Here is a 19,401-nt window from a genome sequence, read left to right as displayed (position 1 = left end):
CATTTGTTCCTGCCTTAGTTCATATTAATTCAACTAGAGCTCCTGTGAAAATGTTCTTTTCTTTTTCTGTTCTAAGTCTGGACACTCAAATATATTTTGAGCTCAAAGTGCCTCAGTGAATTCAGTGTATAGGTCACACTCAACAAGGTTTTATTGCTGATTTAAGGAAAGTAGCCACCTAAGCTTAAAAATCTCCACTACTCTAAAAACTAGTGATGCCCCTGATACAAAGTTTCTAACATGCTTTAATAGACAAGATTTCCTTCCACAGTTCATTATGTGTAAAAGAGAGCCCAGTGAATGAGTGGAAACACAGCACTTTTCCATGTATTCAAATTGTCCTCACAACTGCCAGCTCCAGGAACTGCAGCAATAATTTTGCAAAAGGCAGCCAGCAGTAAATCTAAAAGGACAAAGTCTTGGGACAAATGCTATGGCTGTTCACTGCTGGCAGGGACAGGCAGGCTCCATTTTGTACCAAGAGACCATCATTTTTGCACAGAGTGACATTCAGAGAGGACTGTGAGCCTAAAGGACTCCTAGAGATGAACCAATGTAAACACATTTTGCGTAAGGAAGTCCAAACAGCCTGGTACCAGCACTGCTCCATCATCAGCCTCAAGTCAAACTCCTTGAACACAGTCTGACAGTGGTTGAGTAATTGAATTTTAGAGAAATTTCCAACTCTTGGAGCTGTCTGGTTAAAATACTAAAAATAAACTCTGTGCTAGGCAGAGTTGTTTTCAGAACAAATGCCCAACCAGCTCTGTAAGGATCCACAAATGGCCTTGTGACACTGAGATACTCCCTTGCACTCTAAGGGAAATATACTTTGGGATTAGTTGTTTCTGTATCCATTGAAGCTTCCCAGAGTTGGATTGCAAGCAGTGACTGTGTGGAAATATCTGTGCTGTTGCATCCTGCCTTGTTTCCTTTTTTCATTACATTCTATCAGAATCTATTGGGATCAGAGGAGGACAAAACACTAAACACAGTGCTGGAATAAAAAAAACTTCAGGAAAAAAGCAGTAAGTTCCAGTAGTAAGCTTTTCCTAACTTAACTTTTCTTGAAAAACTTCCCAGTAGTTCCAGCCTCACCAGATCCTACTGAGCATGGGCAAGGATTCACTTTTCCCTCATTCTTGTACAATGCACAATTCTTTTCATGCAATTTATTATCATAAACAATTAAAACATTTCAGTGGCAACCCTTCAAATCTTAGCTATCTACCTGTCACTGAACTCCTAAGCACAGGGCCCCATTCTTCCTTTCACAAAATGCCATGAAGAAACATGTATTTGTTTTTTTTGGATCTCCTCTATTTCTGAAGGGTGTCTGAACATCTGACAGCCCTATTGCTCCACACAGGCCAGCTCCAAGGAGAAGCAGCAGACCTGTCCCATGGACACACACTGTGACTGTATCCCTGGCACCTGGAGACACAGAGCCAGCCTGGACAGATCTGGCAGCCCCTGCCCAGATTAACTCTGGTGCACAGGTCAGGAATACAGGCTAATGACAACGAGATGGGGCTGCACACAGCCAGCCCACATACAGCAGAATTTTAAGTGCTCAAGCTCCATACTGAACCTCACCAGCCAAATTCTGAGCCTCTTTGTCCTTTGGGAACTATTGCCCTTGTCTGCTTTCTCCACCAGAGGAGTAACCTGTAAAAAATACTGGCTACTGAGATGCACAATTAGGTAAAACAACATTTCAGAAGCCTATGCAAACATACTTAGCAGAGCCTCAAATGAGCTGGTTAGATACTCCACAAAATGGGAACTGAGTTTTACTTAGGAGAAACAAATCTATGGGGAAGGTGGTTTGAGTGGAGTGCATTTTAGTTCAACCAGGATGAGCTGCTTGGCTTTCTAGCACTTGTTCTATTTATTCCTCTACTCCAATCTTCTCAGTGTGACGTCTTTAACTAGGAGATCACAACATCCCCTGTGCTGGCCAGGGAGATTAAGCAACACACACACAAACACACACACACAGCTAGAAAGCAAGAGTCTTTGAGATTTAACTCAAAATCCATGCTGGTCTGCCATAAAGATTTTACATTTAAATGACTGAACAATGTTAATCTTCTACTAATATCATACTGCTGTTATGAGGTATTACAGGATAAACCCAGGCCATTTTCTTTTGAAAATATATTTGTTTATCACTACATAAAAGATGTCTGCTGATTTTTCCCTGGGAATCTTCTCTTCCTGGGAGAAACAAATTTAATGTTGGACTTGCCCATGTCTAGGTGGCACTAGACCACAAAATAGGGAGCAAGGGGTTTGTTTTTCATTTTCATGAAGCTCAATAAAAATATACTATTCACTACTAAAATATCAGCTGATACACAATCAGAGCAAAGTCCATCTATTTTCGAAATTACCAGTGTCAGATTCTGTAGAATTTCTTTACAAGATTCATTGCAATAACAAGGATCCCAAATATACAACAGAGTTAATTAACCTCTAATTTCTATGTGCACATTTATAAAAGACTGCTTTAGAGTGAGAAGCAGGAAGAGAGAAAAGATCACGGTTGAAACAAAAGGAGAAAATTTTTCTTTTGTCAGTAGTCTGGCCATACTACAAAGCAAGTACAGACTGCAGCAATAATTTTATTTTTTTAATATAAAAACTAACCAACAATCTTAGCTAGAAGTGCATAGCTGAATGTTCAGATTTATGGTATTTCAATAAGTCTGCTTTAATTGCTTATTTTCTATCTCTTTTCATTGTAAGACAAACAAAGATGCCATTGAGGATGCATCTCCCCTGATAAGGCAATCAGAACATGAGCAGCAATTACAGTAATATTTTGCATAAAGGCCTCCCTTATTAATCCAAAAGAGCTCTATTTCAAAACCCACTATTTTACCAGGCTGCCATTCTCAATAGTGCAAGAATTCTTCTGGATTCTTTGTGCCTGAATTCCAAGCAACTCAGCCGGGCTTCCTGTCTGTAAAGAGCCTTTATTTGTTCCATTTCCAAGGATAAAAAAGGCACAGTACAGCAGCACCACTGCATGTCCAGCAGTTCAACAACAGCAGGTTCTTCCTGCTGCTCCTCTGGACTGCTGCCCATGTCAGAGATCAGCACCACATCGTGCACACACACAGGATGCATGCACTACCCAGACACCCATGTTTGTAAAGCCTCCTATTAATCATTCCTGTACTGCTATATATATTAACATTAAGTAGGTGATTAGTGTGTTAGCAGTCAACAGCCCTGCTAGCTTGGTTACCTCTCTCAGGTGGATAGTGTTTACTCAAGAATTGTATTGTAATTTCTGTTGGCAAAAAATATTCCACAAAGAACAAATATATATTCCATCTTTTAATTAAATTCTTTTCCTCAGTCTTCATGAAACAAAACCCAAACAAACAATCCCCCAGATTTAGTGTATAAAATATGACAATTCAACAGATAGACCTGTATTAGCAAGGACTCTGAACAGGTCCTTGAACATCAAATTTAGCAACCAGGAGGAACTGTGATTTTAAGAAATCTTCTTCAGCAAAAGATTGGCCAGGGCAGAATCAAGGATTTTGTACATTTGAAAGACTCCTCACTTCTGGTTAACTTCTCAAAGGCTGGAAGAGGCTACAAGCACATTGCACTATTGCTGGGGAGAGATCCTGTTCTGAGTTGCCCTTAAAACACCCCTCCCTGCAGGAGGGCAGATATCCTTAACTCTGGATATACACGCAACTGCAGATACCACCAAAGTCTTCAAGAGCCATCATTTTAAGGGATTCAAATGACACTCCGTTGTTCTCCAGCAATCTTATGGAACTGGTGAATGTTTGGTACATGATAGGAGACATCTTCATATCAAGAGGTGTTCAGTGGTGTCTTTCACATGAAGGACAAATGGTTGTCCCTACAGAGATAGTTTTGCCCTTGACTTTTTACATATTTCTGATATGAAGTTGCTTTTGTTTGGTCTTCCAGGGAATCAGGAAAGAGCAGAAATAAAACTGTGTTTGAGAGCATACTTTAAACTGTGCTGCTGAGAACAGAAACTAGGCCGGGGGAGATTTCAGTGTTGCTGTCAAGTGGGGTTCCCACCTATACAGAACAAAGCAAAAAAATCACTATTGAAAAAGACTTTGTAAAAACATTTAGGGAAAATCTGTAGCTCAGTCTTCAGACAGACAGGTCTCAGTTTCAGAGAGGTCTGTAAAAGAGGAAGAATTCATTTGTGCAAAGGACTTCAGGGACCCAGGGATTTTTATTGGGCCATGGAAACTTCAGGCTGTGTGTCAGCACTCCAAATCCTCCCCATCAGATCAATAAAGTCTGCAGTCATTAGGTCTGATAGCTCCTGCCTTCCAGGAAATGAGCATGTGAGTTTTATTCTAATTGTTAAAAGGCAGGTGTTCACACCACCAAAATCAACTGTAAAGGCAGCACTTAAAGAGATTCTTGCTGGCAGTCTCAAGAGAAAGCAGGAACAAAAGGTCAAGCACTGGATTTCTCTTGCATTCACACACTGATTCTGTCTGAACTCCCCTTACTGAACACCTTTTGAACACAATGTTAATTTTTAAACAGTACCTTTCTCTGGCAATTGAATTAACTGGGAATTTGTCACTCCAGTCAAGTCAATCCAGATTAATGCACAAAGTGAATTTAGAGTTGAGCTAACTATCCCTTATTTAACCTTTGTCTGAATGTTTTTATTCTCCACCAAAAGAGTCCAATTCCAAAGCTTTGAAGTGACTTGGAACTGGACACAGTCAGGGATAAAGGTATGCACAGTGGGGAAATCAAGCAGAAATGCTTGGGGTAAATTTTAAGCATGTGAACAATGCGGTTTTACCTAGACTAGAGCTTTTTCCAACATAGCCACCTCTTCTTTGGCACTGGGAAGAAAAGTACAGACAGTGCTTTATCCAGTGCAGTACATTGACACTGCAGAGCTACATCTGTTCTAGAAATCCTGGCACCAACAAATTCCATATTGCCCAGGCCTGTTGGCATAAAGATGGTGTGTATTCCCTCAAGGTGAGATTACAGCTCAGTGTGCTATTCAGAAAAATAGGCCAGACAACTGAACTTCCTTTTCCAGGTGGGCTCATTTGCCCTTTCTCACAAATAATGCTGGAAAAAGACAAAAATGAATGATAACCCAAAAAGATCCTCTTTACACAGCTTTGAAAGCAAATGCCAATTGCAGCCTTCAGGGGACAAGTGCTACTGCTGCAGTACATCTGGTAATTAGTCTGTAAGGGTTTCTGTTTATGACAGGAGTGAAAACTAAATATTGCAGCAGAAGTAATACTGGCTGAACACAGAACTGCTGTTTTGTTGCCTCCCAGCTGTGCCCAGTGGACCTGTGCTGGCAGGAATGTGATGCTGGAGTTGGTAGAGCAGAAGTCACTCAGTTCTCCTAAAGGTGGTTTACTCAAAGCACTTTATGCTATTTTGAACCTCTGCAACCTTTAACTGCCCACAGTATCTCACACACAGCACAACACTCACTGTTTCAATCCAGAATTTTTCTGTAACCAGGAATGCATCTAGAGATCACCACAAGTTCTCTGGGAAAACAACACAATATCCTTGAAATTAATTACAGAATGGCAAGGGGATTTAATCTCATTGAGATTTTATATAAACCAGCATTTAGCCCTGGCACTCACACTCGATACCTAATAAACAAAATAAAAATTCAAATCAGCCACAGAAACAGCTACAACAAGCACTTTCATAAAGTCCACAATGACAAATGCCAATCTCCTATTTGCTGACACAGCACAGCAAAGGAACAAGCTACACTTTTCATGGCATTAGCTTAAATGGTTCCTTGGATATACAGTCCCTGTGGATAGTATTGGCCTGAATGTCACTGGAGCTACAAATAGTTCAGTTTTGCTTGTTGTTTTTTTAACTTGGACTATGTCTGCATGAGAAGTGGGAATGCTTTAGCCTTGCAAACTGTAAAACCCTCACAGCCAGAAGAGCTGACTAAACAAGAAGAGCACCCTCACTGTCAGTTACCCTGTTTTTCCAGGCAGCAAATGATTATGAGCACCCTCAAGCCAAGCTGAGGGAGTCAGTAAGGATGTGAATACTTAGGTGGATGTCAGTGGCCCTCTAGACTCAGAGGAGAAGACCAAAGTGAGAATCAGATATAATTATTTAATGTGTAAGAGAAAGAAAAGTCATGGATCTGAGACCCTAAAGTGGTTTTATCTCTGGAGTACTACGCTGGCAGGATCACATGCTGCAAATACAGATCAAACAAATTTTGGATTTCCACTTAAAACTGACAGGACTACGATTACTCAAGGAAAACAAGTTCATTATCTTGTCTCTTCTGAGGAAGGGAGGAAAACTTAAGAGCGTACAGACCAAGTGGAGAATGAAAGCAAAATGAAAATACAGTCAGGAGGGAATGACTGGCAACTGCAGGAGGAAACTAATCTTGTAAATGGACCAGAGGCTGCTCAAAGTGGATGCAAAGAGGAGGAATAAACAGGGATTTATGCAGATTGAAGCAGAACTCTCAAAAAACAAGGACTCCATATCAGAACCACTGTGCTTTTTTATGAATCTCCAGAATATGAGGAGTGTTTCAATTGGCAGTGTGGACTAGTGATTTGACAATTTAACCATCCCAACATTTGACAGTGTTCAACAGCATGGCAGTCTGAAAAGAGAGAGTTGTTTGGAAAAGCACTACATCAAAACAAGGAAAGTACAAGGAAACAATTCAGTTCCAAATCAGTTGAGAGGAGGTAAAATACCTCCCTCCAAAATTATTTTTTTCTGAATGCTGTACTTTGATCAAGCTCCACAGCTCCAGTTACATGACCTACACTGATGTAAACCTCTGAGCATGTCACCAGATCACCATGATCTGGAAGATGGAGGGTCTGTGCCCAAACCAGCATTTCTCTGCTTTAGCATGCATTGGAATTCAGAAAAAAAACCAAAACAACATTATTGTTGAGACAGAGTAATGAAACTTCCACTGAAATGACAAAAAAGGCAATGACCTCTATTACTCTACTCTGCTTCCAAGCAGCTCTTACAGCTTTCACTGTCAATAAAATCTACAGTTATGTTTATACTAAGGTTTAAATTTTATTATTTTAACAAGCTTGTTGGTGTATGTTAAAATTTCAGAATACATTAAATGAGATTTTTGCAATTTCAAAAAAAATATATTAATATATTTTTCAGCTCCAGCAATGGAATGTCTTATTTCTGCTGTGAAAAAGGACAGAATGTATAAATACAATCAGCTGTAATTCACAAGCTGATTTTTTCAATATAGGTATTAACAATAAGAAAATAAAAATTTACTTACTGGAAAGCTAGACTTACAGAGGATATATATGTTTATAAAATATTATTTTGGTGTTTCAAAGTGTGGATTTCATAAGCATTCATGTTAAGGTGAATGCTAATGCAGGGAAATTAGACAAAAAAAGCTGGAAAACTGCCATGATCTACACCCTTTACAGGTGTGCCTACATTAAAATATAGTCCTTTTTTATTTGAATTTGCACATTTCCAAACATTCTACTGCCTCATTCACTGCATTTACTATTTCAGAACTGGCAACGCTAGGAGTGATGTAGACAATGTTACTAAGCAGGAAAACAAGGTACTGTTTTATCAGTGCAAACAAATCCAAGAGACCATCATGCTGTGAAACATTTTCAGCTGGCCACTGGCAGGGCTGTAGTTATATGAGAAAGAGGGCAGCATGGCTGGGGGATCAGCAGTAGAGGTTTGTGCCTGGTTAATGCCTCCCCTCTATTTTGTGTAGATGGGGAGAAGATGGTCATGGAGGGATTGCCAGTGGTGAGAGGAAAGGAACTTATTCTTGTGGTAGAATGGAAGATGTGTGGAAAACCAGGAAATCAGTGTTTCTTCCTTCTTGTGAAGCTAACCCTTCAGGTCAGTGTGGTAGAAGAATAATGAAGTTCCCTTTAAAGGAATTACAGGAAACACAAAGAAGAACTCCTTTCTGGAGCTGTTTAAATACTGTGTTTTAATGGCATCAATACAACTGTAATGATGCCTTGTGGATTAATGAGGGTTCCATAAATGGACAGCCCAAATGGGATTGAGAAATTCACTGGCTTCTCTGTCTCTTCCTGGGAAGAGTATTTAAAAACAACATGCATTTGCTCTCCAAGACTGCATGGGGTTTTTAGCCAGTGATTTCCTCTGTCTGGTTCATTGAAAGCTGCACAGAATAGAGCCTCTAATGGCACTTGCTGCATGGCTCCAGACCCTGTTTGTGACCTTGCCTGGTGACCAACTCTTCACACAGCACATTAATGCTAAGGATTTCTTGCACAGCTGAAGGGCAAAGAGAAAATTACTACTTTACTGAGGTCATCTGAAATGCATTTCTCTTAAAAGAAATTATGTGACTGCAGACTTACCAATTTGAAGCTAAAATGCTCAACTAATAATGGTAAGCTAGGTTTTTAGAATTGGTGCTGGATAACTAAACATGGTGTGTGAGAAGCCTCCTCAGGTAAGGTGGTGCTGAGTGCTGGAGAACACAGCAGGAGGCTGCATGATCTGATCTGAGGCTGTGGAGATAACATCCAACAGCAGCAGTGCCTGGAGAGGACTCTGCTCACAGCCTTCTCCAGCTGCTTCTTATTTTCTCCCTCAGAACTGCCAACCAGCACAGGTCCTGCTCCTCAGCCTGCTGCTGAAGTTGTTTAAGCCAGCATGCAGGAGGCTGCAGGGCTCATCTGAGCAGCTTGGCTAGTGACTCTGAACATGAGGCAACAAGCAGCTGGGGATGGCAAGCCATGCTCTGCACAGCTGCTGTGACAGAAGCACGGAGCGGAAGAATGCGAGAGCAGGTATTTTTGGATGCCTCTTTGCCCAGAAGGAGGATGCCACTTCCTGGACTGAGCTGTTTTTAAATTTCACTTTTTCTAAGGTTCAAGCAAAGTAACAAACAGAACAACTTTTTCCCTTTTAATTTCAGCTTCTGGGAAAGGAAGTAACTAGAGAAACAGTGAAATCTTAAGTTGGACTCTGACAGGCCAGCATTCTAATGCACTAAAATCTACTCTAAAGAGTTAAACTGTTAGTGAAATGTCTAAAGCACCTTCAGAAGATCCACCTGTATTAAAGGCTGGTAGGTATTTCCTGGTGTCCAATTTCCAGATGGGTTGGTCTAGTTCACCACAGGGCAGTACATTAATAAGGACAATGGTTGTTCCTCTACCTTCTCTCTCTGCAAAACTTCTTTCAAGAGCAGTTGAGGGTGTTGCAGAACTCCCTTAAGCAGAGTTAGCAACAGTTCATGCCAACACGAATCAAAACTGGGTCCCCCTTAGTGAGGGCTTCTGTAAGAATTTTCCCATACATAATTTTTTTATTTAAACTTGTGTAAATAGCCAGCTTTTCCAGTGCCTCCTAACATATGATTTCCTTTGACCTTCCAAACCAAAGTGACTTGACATTAACTCTCTGCTTCCTCAGCAGGCTGTCCCTGATCTGTAGTTTCTGACGCTTAAAACATCAGATGAATTCTTGATTCCAAGAATGTGTAGCCTTCCTTCTCAAAAGGCTTAAATTATGTCATGTGAAGAGGAGGAAAGAGGCATGCAGGCAATCTGCTTTCACTGGTGAGTAAAGTGTATGATCTTCCCTGCTTTCTTGATAAATAAGATGGATATAATTAGCTGTCCCAAGGACCAAATAAGCTTCTGCCTTGCTACAGAGTAGCTGAAGGTTATGTACAGTGTAGCATACAGACCAACCCATGTAAATAGTCCTCTGTAGAATTACTAAGTATAATGCTCTACACTCTCAGTCTCTAATGGAAGACTACTGCTTCTAGTTAGTTACAATCCTTTCAATACAGGATAAATTTAATAATATTCTTTTGTGTATTGCTATCCCAAATGCTGACTGAAAAAAAAATATATATATTTTCCTTCCTCTTTTACCTAAGCCTGCCATTCTTCCAGAAGAATGTTGCCTGAAATTCTAGTCATGAACATAATCAACTCAAAGGCTCACTCATGACTGAACTAATCTGATACTGTTTCCCTTAAGTCTCTTCTATACATAACATTTCTGTCACAATGAGAACTCTGTTCAGGAGAAATATGACAATGGAATCTCGAGTTCATAACCACAACTGAAAATCCTGGCTGTCAACTAGAATTTAGTGATGTGCAGTTGAGATCTGGTTCCTAAGAGCACCTTGGATGCTGCCAGGTGTCTTCTGGACAGAGCCTCCCAACAGCCCTACAGTGACTGCTTGGGCATGGGGCCAAATGGCTTTGGAGACCTCACAGTAATGCCCAGTGAGTGCATGGGGACACTCCCTCAAACTGCTCAGCGAGTGACACTACACAGATGACAAACCTGCTTCTGTGAGTGCTCCTGAGGTAGTCTCAGGACAAAAAGGCAGCACTTGAGAAAAGCTTTTAATATTCTGTGCTTGCTACTGCAGTTTATTGCACATCTAGAATAAACATGATGTGCTCCTTGAGATGTGAGAGCAACAGATGTGCAAAAATCACCTTTCATGTGCTTAAATAACTAAATTTTATAAACTCTGTGATAGTAATACGCAAGAAAAAAGGACAAAATTCAATGTTGCCATGTGGACCTTAATAGATCATGATGTTTTCTGCTTGCTCCCTGTACCTGGGAATGTTCCTCCTACTGCTGTACAAACACTGACTGCTCCATGTAAGCAAAGCACTTGTTTATCTTTAACACAGACTCTGGGCTCAAATTTGAAGTTGCCTTATCTTCCCAGCTTAGAGAAATAGAAGATGCTTTCCTTACATAAATGTAAGATATATAGTAGCCTGCTATCTTAAAAATTTCAAGTAAAATTTTGACTCAACTTTATTTCTGGGATCAGCCTAAATTCAGAGATAAACATGTAAGAACAAGTCAAATCAGCTTCCACACTAAGGCTGCTTCAGCTCTTTTTGCCAGAGACACAAGAACCCCATCAGATATCTATATTAAAAAACCCTCCTCTGAACAGTATCTGGCTGAGGATTTTTGGATCCCTCCCCTACTTCTCTATAGCTGTATAAGCTTGGCTTTTATCCTATATGTTGGCTGTGAAAATGCAGGGGGTGGGGGGGGAGAAGAAGCTCTACCAGTTCTCACTTGATGGATTAAATTACTATCTTCTGCTCTGTGGAAATTCAAATACTGTAACAACAGCTGAAGCATAAGGCACCAATGGCTTCCAAGGATGCAAAGAGTAACTGATATCTTAATATGATACAAAGGAAACAAGGGGAAATAATTTTGCTAATGACAACTGCATTATTTTAAGTACTTCATTAGGTTGGCACTAAGCAAGCAATTAAAAATACTGAAACCATATTCCAGTAAAATGCTGGACGAGTAGGCTTTGGATAGATCAAAGGATAAATCTTAGATATAAATTTGTAACTACAAAGTGCTAAAGCAATTTTGCAGATTAAAAAGTAAAACCCAAACCCACTTTTAAGTTGATGCCAGATGTATTCTCTGTGGCACCTGGCAACTCATTTGTATCCTTGGATGTCCCTTCCACTGCCATGGGCACAAACCCCCACTTCCAACATTACACAGGGACTGCATTAAATCTGACAAACAGACAGCTGACTGTAGCTCAGACAGCAAGTTAATGCAAATCACACATTAAGCACAGTTAAATATTTACACTTTTTTCAATGAAAGTTAACAAGGAGAGGACATGAAGTTTTTGGTGTTCACTTAGGAATCAGGCAGGTAAAACCAAACCTGGTAAAATTGCTCTTGCTTTATTTGCAGATGTGCCTCATGACTCAGTCATAAGAAACATGACTCTGTGTTTAGCTTGCCAGAACTAGAGATCATTGCATAGTGCAGAACTTCTGTCACTGCTGGAAATAATTCTGATATGGTAAAGGTGCCTTGACTATCATTCAACTACCAACTACAACCTGCCTAAAGCTTCTGTGTGAAACTCTGGTTTCTGAAATAAAGATCTCTCAGTACTGCCAGGGTGGGAATTTGTTCCAGTCAGACTAACTGGGAACGTGGACAACTCTTGCTTGTAAAGTATTTTAAGTTCTGTAGAAAGTAAGAGGGTTCAAAAAACAGAAATATGGATGAGGGAGAAAAAAATTCATGTTTTCCAGGGTGTTTTAAAATTGTGTTAGAGCAAGCTACGTGCAAATTCTGCTTTGGGTCTCTACAGAGTACATGTCCCAGCTTCTGGGAAGTCCTGTTCCATCTTTTGGCTGGCCAGTGTCTCCTTTTAACCCACAAAACTGATGGTTTGTCTTTCTATTCCATTGCAAGGAGTGTAACAGAGGAGATTTGAGGAAGTGCACAGAGGAAACCTCAAAACAAAGGGGAATCTTTAAGCTAATTAAAGCTGCTCCCTTGTTAGTTCTGTAAACGCTGCACCAGGTAAGCATTTCAAATGAATAACCTGCCAAACACCTGCTGCCTAACAATGAAACTGGAAACTTATTTCAATGTTACTTCCAATTAGATTGCTCAGCTTTGGAATGCTGCATCAAAGTTCAAAATTCCAGTGACTATTTTAGGAATTGATGGACAAGATTGTCATTAACTTCAGTTCCTGTGTGTACAGCAGACCAGGATGAAGTTGGAGGTTTCCCTGTCAGCAGAGTAATATAAAGTTCATAGATGCTCCTAGTGATTCTGGTATAACTGTATTTTCACTACAGCTCTACCCATCTTTCAAAGAGAAAGACATCCTAGGCAGAAAAACAATGGTGAGAATAAAGCTGGAAAAAGCTCTGGCAACTGGGAAATGTTTCTCAGGGAACTTGGAGGACTGTAGGAAAGTAGGCCAGCCTTTGTCATGAGAAGTTTTGCCTGCAAGTGTTGGAGTGCTTGAGCTACAGGTGTATGTTTACACTGACCACAAACACGAGTTATAGCTCTGTAATTGTCTAGGGTTAATACTGTCAGTTAATGTTGTCTCTTCTTGCTTATGTTCACTGTATTACCTTGTATCAGGAGACTTCTGAAGAACAGCCTTAAAATGAAGTTCATGGAAAAACTTATCCTAAATTGGTTAACAGCTACAGGACAATTAATACTACAGAGATTTTGATAAGACTTCCCTGTACAGAAGCAAACAAAAGGTGATATCTTGTTTGACTGTAAGATTTAAAATAGAAAGCAGACATCCTTAGTCTGTTTTGAGAGGCAAGACATGGCACTTTAACCATCCTATGAGAATACACCAACTCATTGGGGTTTTTTTCTCCTTGCTCCAGAAAGAACTTGGACTGTGGTCCCCCAAGAGTTGGATGTGAATCTCCTGTTGCAAACCATGAGTGGATCTTTCTAATCTACAGCATGGATGCTTTCCAAATGCTGGCAAACCACACTAAACAGGGTAACTATCTACAGGGTCCTTATTCCAGCACATTTGAAAAAAATAATTCTGTGCTAGTTGATCTTGGAACAAAGGTAAAGAGGCTACCCACAAATTAAGGGGAGCCATCAAAATACAACAACCCAGAACTCTGACTGTTGAGGAAGTACATCACTGGTGTTACTTTCTTTTGATAAAGGATGCTAAATACATGCATTTAATAGTACACACTGAAGATAAAATGAGAGAACAAGATCTGAAGAATGTGTTGAAAGGGTGAGGGTCAAGTAAAATGCTCTTCTGTAGCTTGACAGAGTAACATCTTCCAGAGAGGAAAAAAAAAAAAGGCATAATCGAATTTCATGCATTTGAGATCACAGGACCAGATGTGCATAAATACTTTCAGAAGTAAGACTTGGCTAATACTTCACATAAATGGATCTTCAGTTACACACTGGACTGATGTTGCTTGTAGCCAAACAAGTGTATTTTCATAGCACTGAACTACCTGTAGGTACTATGTTGGGTGTAACAACTGCTGTTCAGACAAGTGCCTTCAGAACAGTTTGTTGATAAACACACTTACAAGCTTTGTTAGCAATTATTGTCCCTGAACAAGTGATGAGCTCTGTTTGTTGTCTGCTTTCAAAATTTTTCTGCACCATATTTATTGGACTGTTAGTGTTCAATATTAACTGGTGCCACAAAAATTCTTAGGATAAGGGTAATAATGTGCAATATCCTCATTTTCCTGCAAGCATCAAATATATTTCCCTTGGTTTTAATATTTTTAAAACAGCAAAATCCATGAGAAGAGGGAATAAATGTTCCTGGCTTGGATTTTGGGACATTAGTCACAACATGTTTCTGCACTAGTGTCATAGAGGAAGGAAAACCTATCTTTGCATTGAAATTACAGGGTGGATTTAGGCTATAATTTAATTTCCACATGCCCCAATCATCCAGCATGCCCCAATGAGTCAGAAAGCTTGTAATTAACCCCTTCTCAGGAACGAGAATTGTTTGAGGAAACTCTGATTACTCAATGCAAACTGGACTTCCAGCTAGAGTGTCTGCTGTCATGTTAAAATTAGGGATTATTTTGGAAGCCAGCTTCCTCAGTGATGCTTCTGGCCCTAGCAACTGTTCTTGCCTCCCAAGGAATCCCTGGCACACAGCTGCTGGGTGTGCAATGCCATGCTCCTCTCTTGTGCTAGAAGCAAGTTCAGTTTGAAGTACCAAGGTTGCAGGATGTGCTTAAGCTGGTGGAGCTGAACTCCCTCCCTTGTGGGAGCAGAGGGGAAAGTTTTCAGGTACTCAAAGTATAAACTGAACAGTTTTTCAGAACATGTTTCTCTCTTCCTTTCTATTAATTAAATGAGTACATGCAGCAGTAGGGTGGCTGGAAGAGAAAGCATCTCTAAACTGCAATTGTCTCTGGAACAGATGCCTGCCCTTGTGCAGGGGAAGGCAAGGCTGAGCTGAGCTCCCTTGCAGGGAGCGTGGTCACAGCTGGCCACGAGCAGTTTCCTGTGGGGATGGTGTGGTGTCTCAAGGCTCCCTCACAAATGAGGAATGTCTGCTCAGCCTCTCTTCTGCTTTACTAAAGGCAACATAGATGTTTCTCGACTTGCTAAAAAGTTTCAGTTATGAAATGTTTCTCCAGACTTTCCTGTTTGTCAGACTTTGCACTACATGGTCCCTGTGGCAACTCTCAACATACTCTACTGCGTTTTTGGAGAAGTGTGGTCCAGATTTTGACTTAAACTGCCCTGCCAGAAGTAAATTTTTTTTTGCAAGGACAAACAAAGAAAGACTAGATTTGACACACTTCAACACAGACTGCAGAGTGCTTCTAATAAAGCTTCTTGTGCATGCTATGGCTGCTTGAGATTACAGTTTGTTGTCTGACATCCTTCCTTTCAAAGAGCAAGAAGCATTTTCTCTTTAAGACAGGAAACAACAAAAAATATTATTTCATTCAGAGTCAGACAAAGGCCTTTATGTAAATTCTGCCATCCAATAAAGACTATGTAGAAACACATGCAAAAAGCACTTGGAAGTTTGCTCCCTAGGCTTAACTTTCAAGGCCCTCCTCACTTCTACCAACTGCTTAGTCTGGACTTGTCAGGAGCTTATGCTTCTAATTGCCAGCACAAAAGGTTTTTAATTTATATTTTGACAGCTAAAATACTACATCTTCATAAATACAAAGAACTGTCAATAGTGCCAGTGCAGAAGCAAAGGAAACAGATGCAGTACTAACAGCTGGGGGAGACTGCAATGATTCTATAACAAGTTAAGAAAAACATTTGCTTATAGTTTGATAAAAGCTATCTGTCTAAATCCAACCTAGAAAATCAGATCCTGCTACAGCTGGCATAGAGATTATGAACATCTCACAGAACAAAAAACCTCCACCACCCTGTTTAGAAATAATAGGTTTCGATCAAGAGCATATTTCCTTCACTTCTGTCCTTTTTATTGTAAAAAAGAAATATAAACCAACTCACAATAATATTCTGATGTCTAAAGGTCGAGATAGCAAGCTTGCATTTGCCTTCAAAGCTTAGAAGAATTTACTTCAGTAAAATATTCCACATGTAATATAAAGCTACTCTATTTCTCACACCCTTAGTCTGAACATGGGCCTTTAGGTGAAGCCTTTCTCTACCTTGCTGAAATCCTGGGTTGGAAGGTGCACAAAGGCTCTCACCTCTCTTCCGAGCTCAGCTCTATTTAATTTCATCAGCTTTAAATTCACATCCAGGTACCACAGGCATAAAATCAGAATGCTTTTTGAAAGCCACAACATGAAAAGTTTTTAAACGATCTGCACAGAAAGGCATTTACACGCAGAATACGTCAGCAATAAAAGACACTGCACGACCAACACACGTGCCAGTACCTCACGGTATGACAGGGAACAAGGTGTTTAGCAGCTCCTGGACCTGGCCACCAGGTATTTCCTTTCCAAGCAGAGGTGCTTAAGCGCAGGCCGGAGGGAAAGGGATCAGATCCTCCTGGCGCACAGCTACTTCACCTGCCCTCTGTAGGCTGTCCTGCTGCGGGTGGGGGGCTGCTGCTGCCCGGGGCCGCCGCCCCCGGCCCAGTCCCTCTCAGCGCCGGGCAGGGGCCGGAGGGGCGGCGGTCGCGGCCACGCGGCGGAGGACTTTGGTCGCAGGGACCCCCTCACCCGCGGCACCCCGCAGGGCAGGGACGGGCCCCTGTCCCCGTCCCCCCGCCCCAGCCGGCTCAGGGCCGGTCCCAGCCCTGAGGGACCCTCCCGCCACCGCCGGAGTGCGGACGCCATTGAGAACCGCGTTGCCATGGCAACCCCCCTCCCGCCCCAGGGGCCTCGCCACAGCGGGGCGGCAATCCCCGCGCCCCCCGCGCCGCCTCACGGCCCCCGCACGGAGGATACAGCTTGAAGCCGCGGAGGATCTCCTTGGCCCGCTCGTCCGTGGCCGACATGGTCCTGCCGCGCCGCGGGCGGGCGGACGGGGCTGGGCCGGGCCTGGCGGGAGCGCGGCGGTGACAGCGGAGCCTCAGGACCCCCCGCCCCTCCCTCCCGCGCACCCGCCACTGCCCGGCGCAACCAACCCCAGCGGCCGCCAGCGGCCGCCCGCCGCCCCGCCGACCAATCAGCCGCTGCCGTCCCCTCTTCGCCCCGCCTTCTGCCGCAAGAATGACAGCACCACTGACCAATCAGACAGCTCTCTCCCTCATTCAAGGGTGGGTGCGCAGCGGTCGCCGAGACACTTCGCTTGGGCCTGACGTGGCCGCGATGGAGGCGCCGCAGGATGACCGGGCAGGGGGAGCGGGCGGTCCCCGGGCCCCGGAGGCCTCAGCGGGGAGCAGCCGAGGGGGTGAGAAGCCGCCCCGGGCCTAGTCAGCGGCGGCCCAACGGCCCCGAGGCGCTGGAGCTTGGCTGGCGCTTCTCCCCAGGCAGTGGGGGTCCCGAGGTTTCGTCTTTGGGGCTGCTCGGCGGAGCTCCCCCCTTGAACTCGGCTGGTGCTGGGGACCCGGGTGCTCCGACCTGGAGCAGCTTCTGCTGGAGACCTTCCGACCCCACCTGGACGAGTTCCGTGTCACCTGCTCCAGGTGACCCTGCCTTGGCAGGGGGTTGGGCTGGATGGTCGCCAGAGGTCCCTCCCGAGCCTTGCAGTTCTGTGACTGTGCGAGTCCCGAGGCCGGAGCCAACAGGAGCAGCACTGTGGAGAAGGTTTAAGATAAATAGTGTGCTACCCCCTGGAACAAAGGCAGCCTTCTTTGTGCTTCAGAAATTTGAATCACAGATGAGCTTGAGTTGAAAGGGACTTAAAGACCATCCAGGTGGCCTTGACCACATCCAGGGATGGGGCATCCACAGCTTTGCCAGGCAACCTGTGTCAGTGCCTCAGCACCCTCACAGGAAATAATTTCATCATTATATCTAATCTAAATCTGCCTTCTGTCATTTTGAAGCCATGCCCCTTGTTCTGTCACTAGAACTCTATTGCCTTGTAAAACGTCCCTCTCCATCTTTCTTGTAGGACCCCTTCAGGTACAGAAAGGCCTGAATAATGTCACCCTGGAACCTTCTCCAGGCTGAACAATGCAAATTCTTCCAGCCTTTCATCAGAGAGGTGCTCTAGCCCTCTAATTATCTTCATGTTTGTGTAGCAGAGTTGATTGTGGGGGGAAAAGTCTCAGGTTTGTTAGCACATCCCACGAGCCAGGCTGCTCTTTAACATGAGCAAATTAACCCCTCTCTTAACCATCTGAGTGCAACTGATAAAAGCATTAAGTCATGGTAAAAATAAAGCCAGCACTTGTAACCCAGTCCTCAAATGAGGACCAGTGAACAGTCAGAGTGCCATCAATACACTCACTCATGGCTCCACTTGCCTCCAAATCACCCACTGTACTAAAGTGGAGAATGTGAGTGTTAATAAAGGCTGCATTTAATGCAGAAGGGCAAGGCCACTGCCAGTATCACTGACAAGAGATCTTAATAATAAAAATAGGCAGCATTTATTTTCCTGATGTATGCGATCCATGCTCAATTTCCCACCATCAGTTTAAGTGTATGAAGGGGTCATTTTGAGTCTGGGCAGAGTGCCAGGGGTGAGCTGGGCAAATATATATATACCTATATTTTGTGAAGAGTCCATCCTGGATTTTAGCTAGGCTGTGGAATTGCATGCTGTCTGAAGAGGAGGGACTAAAGATCACTGAGGAGAAACGACTGATGAGGAGAAAAGGCAAGCAAGACAAAAGCAGACCTGGAAAAGGCAGAAACAAATGGCTGTATGTAGGAAATGAGCCTGCCAGGTGGAAGTAGGACATACTGGTTTACAGAAGGTGTAAGAAACTCTGTCCTGTCTCCATTCAAGCTCCTCAGAGATGAAGGAGCCAGTGACCAAATGGATCTCATAGAAAGGAACTCTTGCAGCTTTGAGGGGCTTCTCTAGCACCAGGGTAGGGATGTCTGTGGAGTTTTGAGTTGGAGCCTTTGCGTTTCCTGGCCAAGTCTCAGAATTCCCAAAGTTGCCTTGCTGTGCTGGGAGGCACAGGCCTCTCATTCATGATCTGAAAAGCACAGAAGAGCTCATAGCTGAAGTGTGAAGCTCCTGTGACTGGTGCAGGGCCAAGCAGCCGTGGAACACGTGACAGCACAGCTCAGAGTGACAAAAACCCTGGGGTCTCTCACAGCCCTCGGGCTGCATTTACACAAACAGCACTCGAGCACATTGTCTTAAAAATCTCCTTGCAAGAAAATTGCTGCAGCTCTTGGCACCCTCTATCCTTTGGTGCCGTTTGGAACTGAAAACTTTTCCTTCACGTCTCTGGCAGGTGTGGCAGCTTCTGAGCTACCACTGCAGGTGAGAAGATGCCTCCAGCCTGTTTTCTGCTTCTCCAGCAGCTGTTCTCAAGGTGCAGGTAAAGGAGCTGGTGTTTCTGCAGAGCAGCATAACTGGGAGGTAGTTTAGTAAACCAGGGCTTCATCCCACCCCATGCTTGATGGAAGAGGTTGTAGACTTCACATCTAC

At 43.0% G+C, this 19,401-nt stretch overlaps 1 protein-coding gene across 1 annotated transcript in view; it reads right to left on the bottom strand.

Moving 5' to 3' along the window:
• The window catches only part of PDE6D (phosphodiesterase 6D), a 34,460-nt gene extending 17,484 nt beyond the window's left edge, over nt 1–16,976 (bottom strand). Inside the window, exon 1 of the mRNA XM_041405683.1 lies at nt 16,791–16,976. Within this exon, the coding sequence (XP_041261617.1) occupies nt 16,791–16,840 (50 nt within the window). The 5' untranslated portion in view covers nt 16,841–16,976. The remainder of the gene's footprint in view (nt 1–16,790) is intronic.
• Between the last annotated feature and the right edge of the window lie 2,425 nt (nt 16,977–19,401).

This window comes from Onychostruthus taczanowskii, unplaced genomic scaffold (genome assembly GCF_017590055.1).
Source record: "Onychostruthus taczanowskii isolate IOZ18803 unplaced genomic scaffold, ASM1759005v1 scaffold24, whole genome shotgun sequence".
Classification (NCBI taxonomy): domain Eukaryota; kingdom Metazoa; phylum Chordata; class Aves; order Passeriformes; family Passeridae; genus Onychostruthus; species Onychostruthus taczanowskii.
Note: the sequence above shows the minus strand (reverse complement) of the source record. Positions and strands in the feature narration are given on the sequence as shown.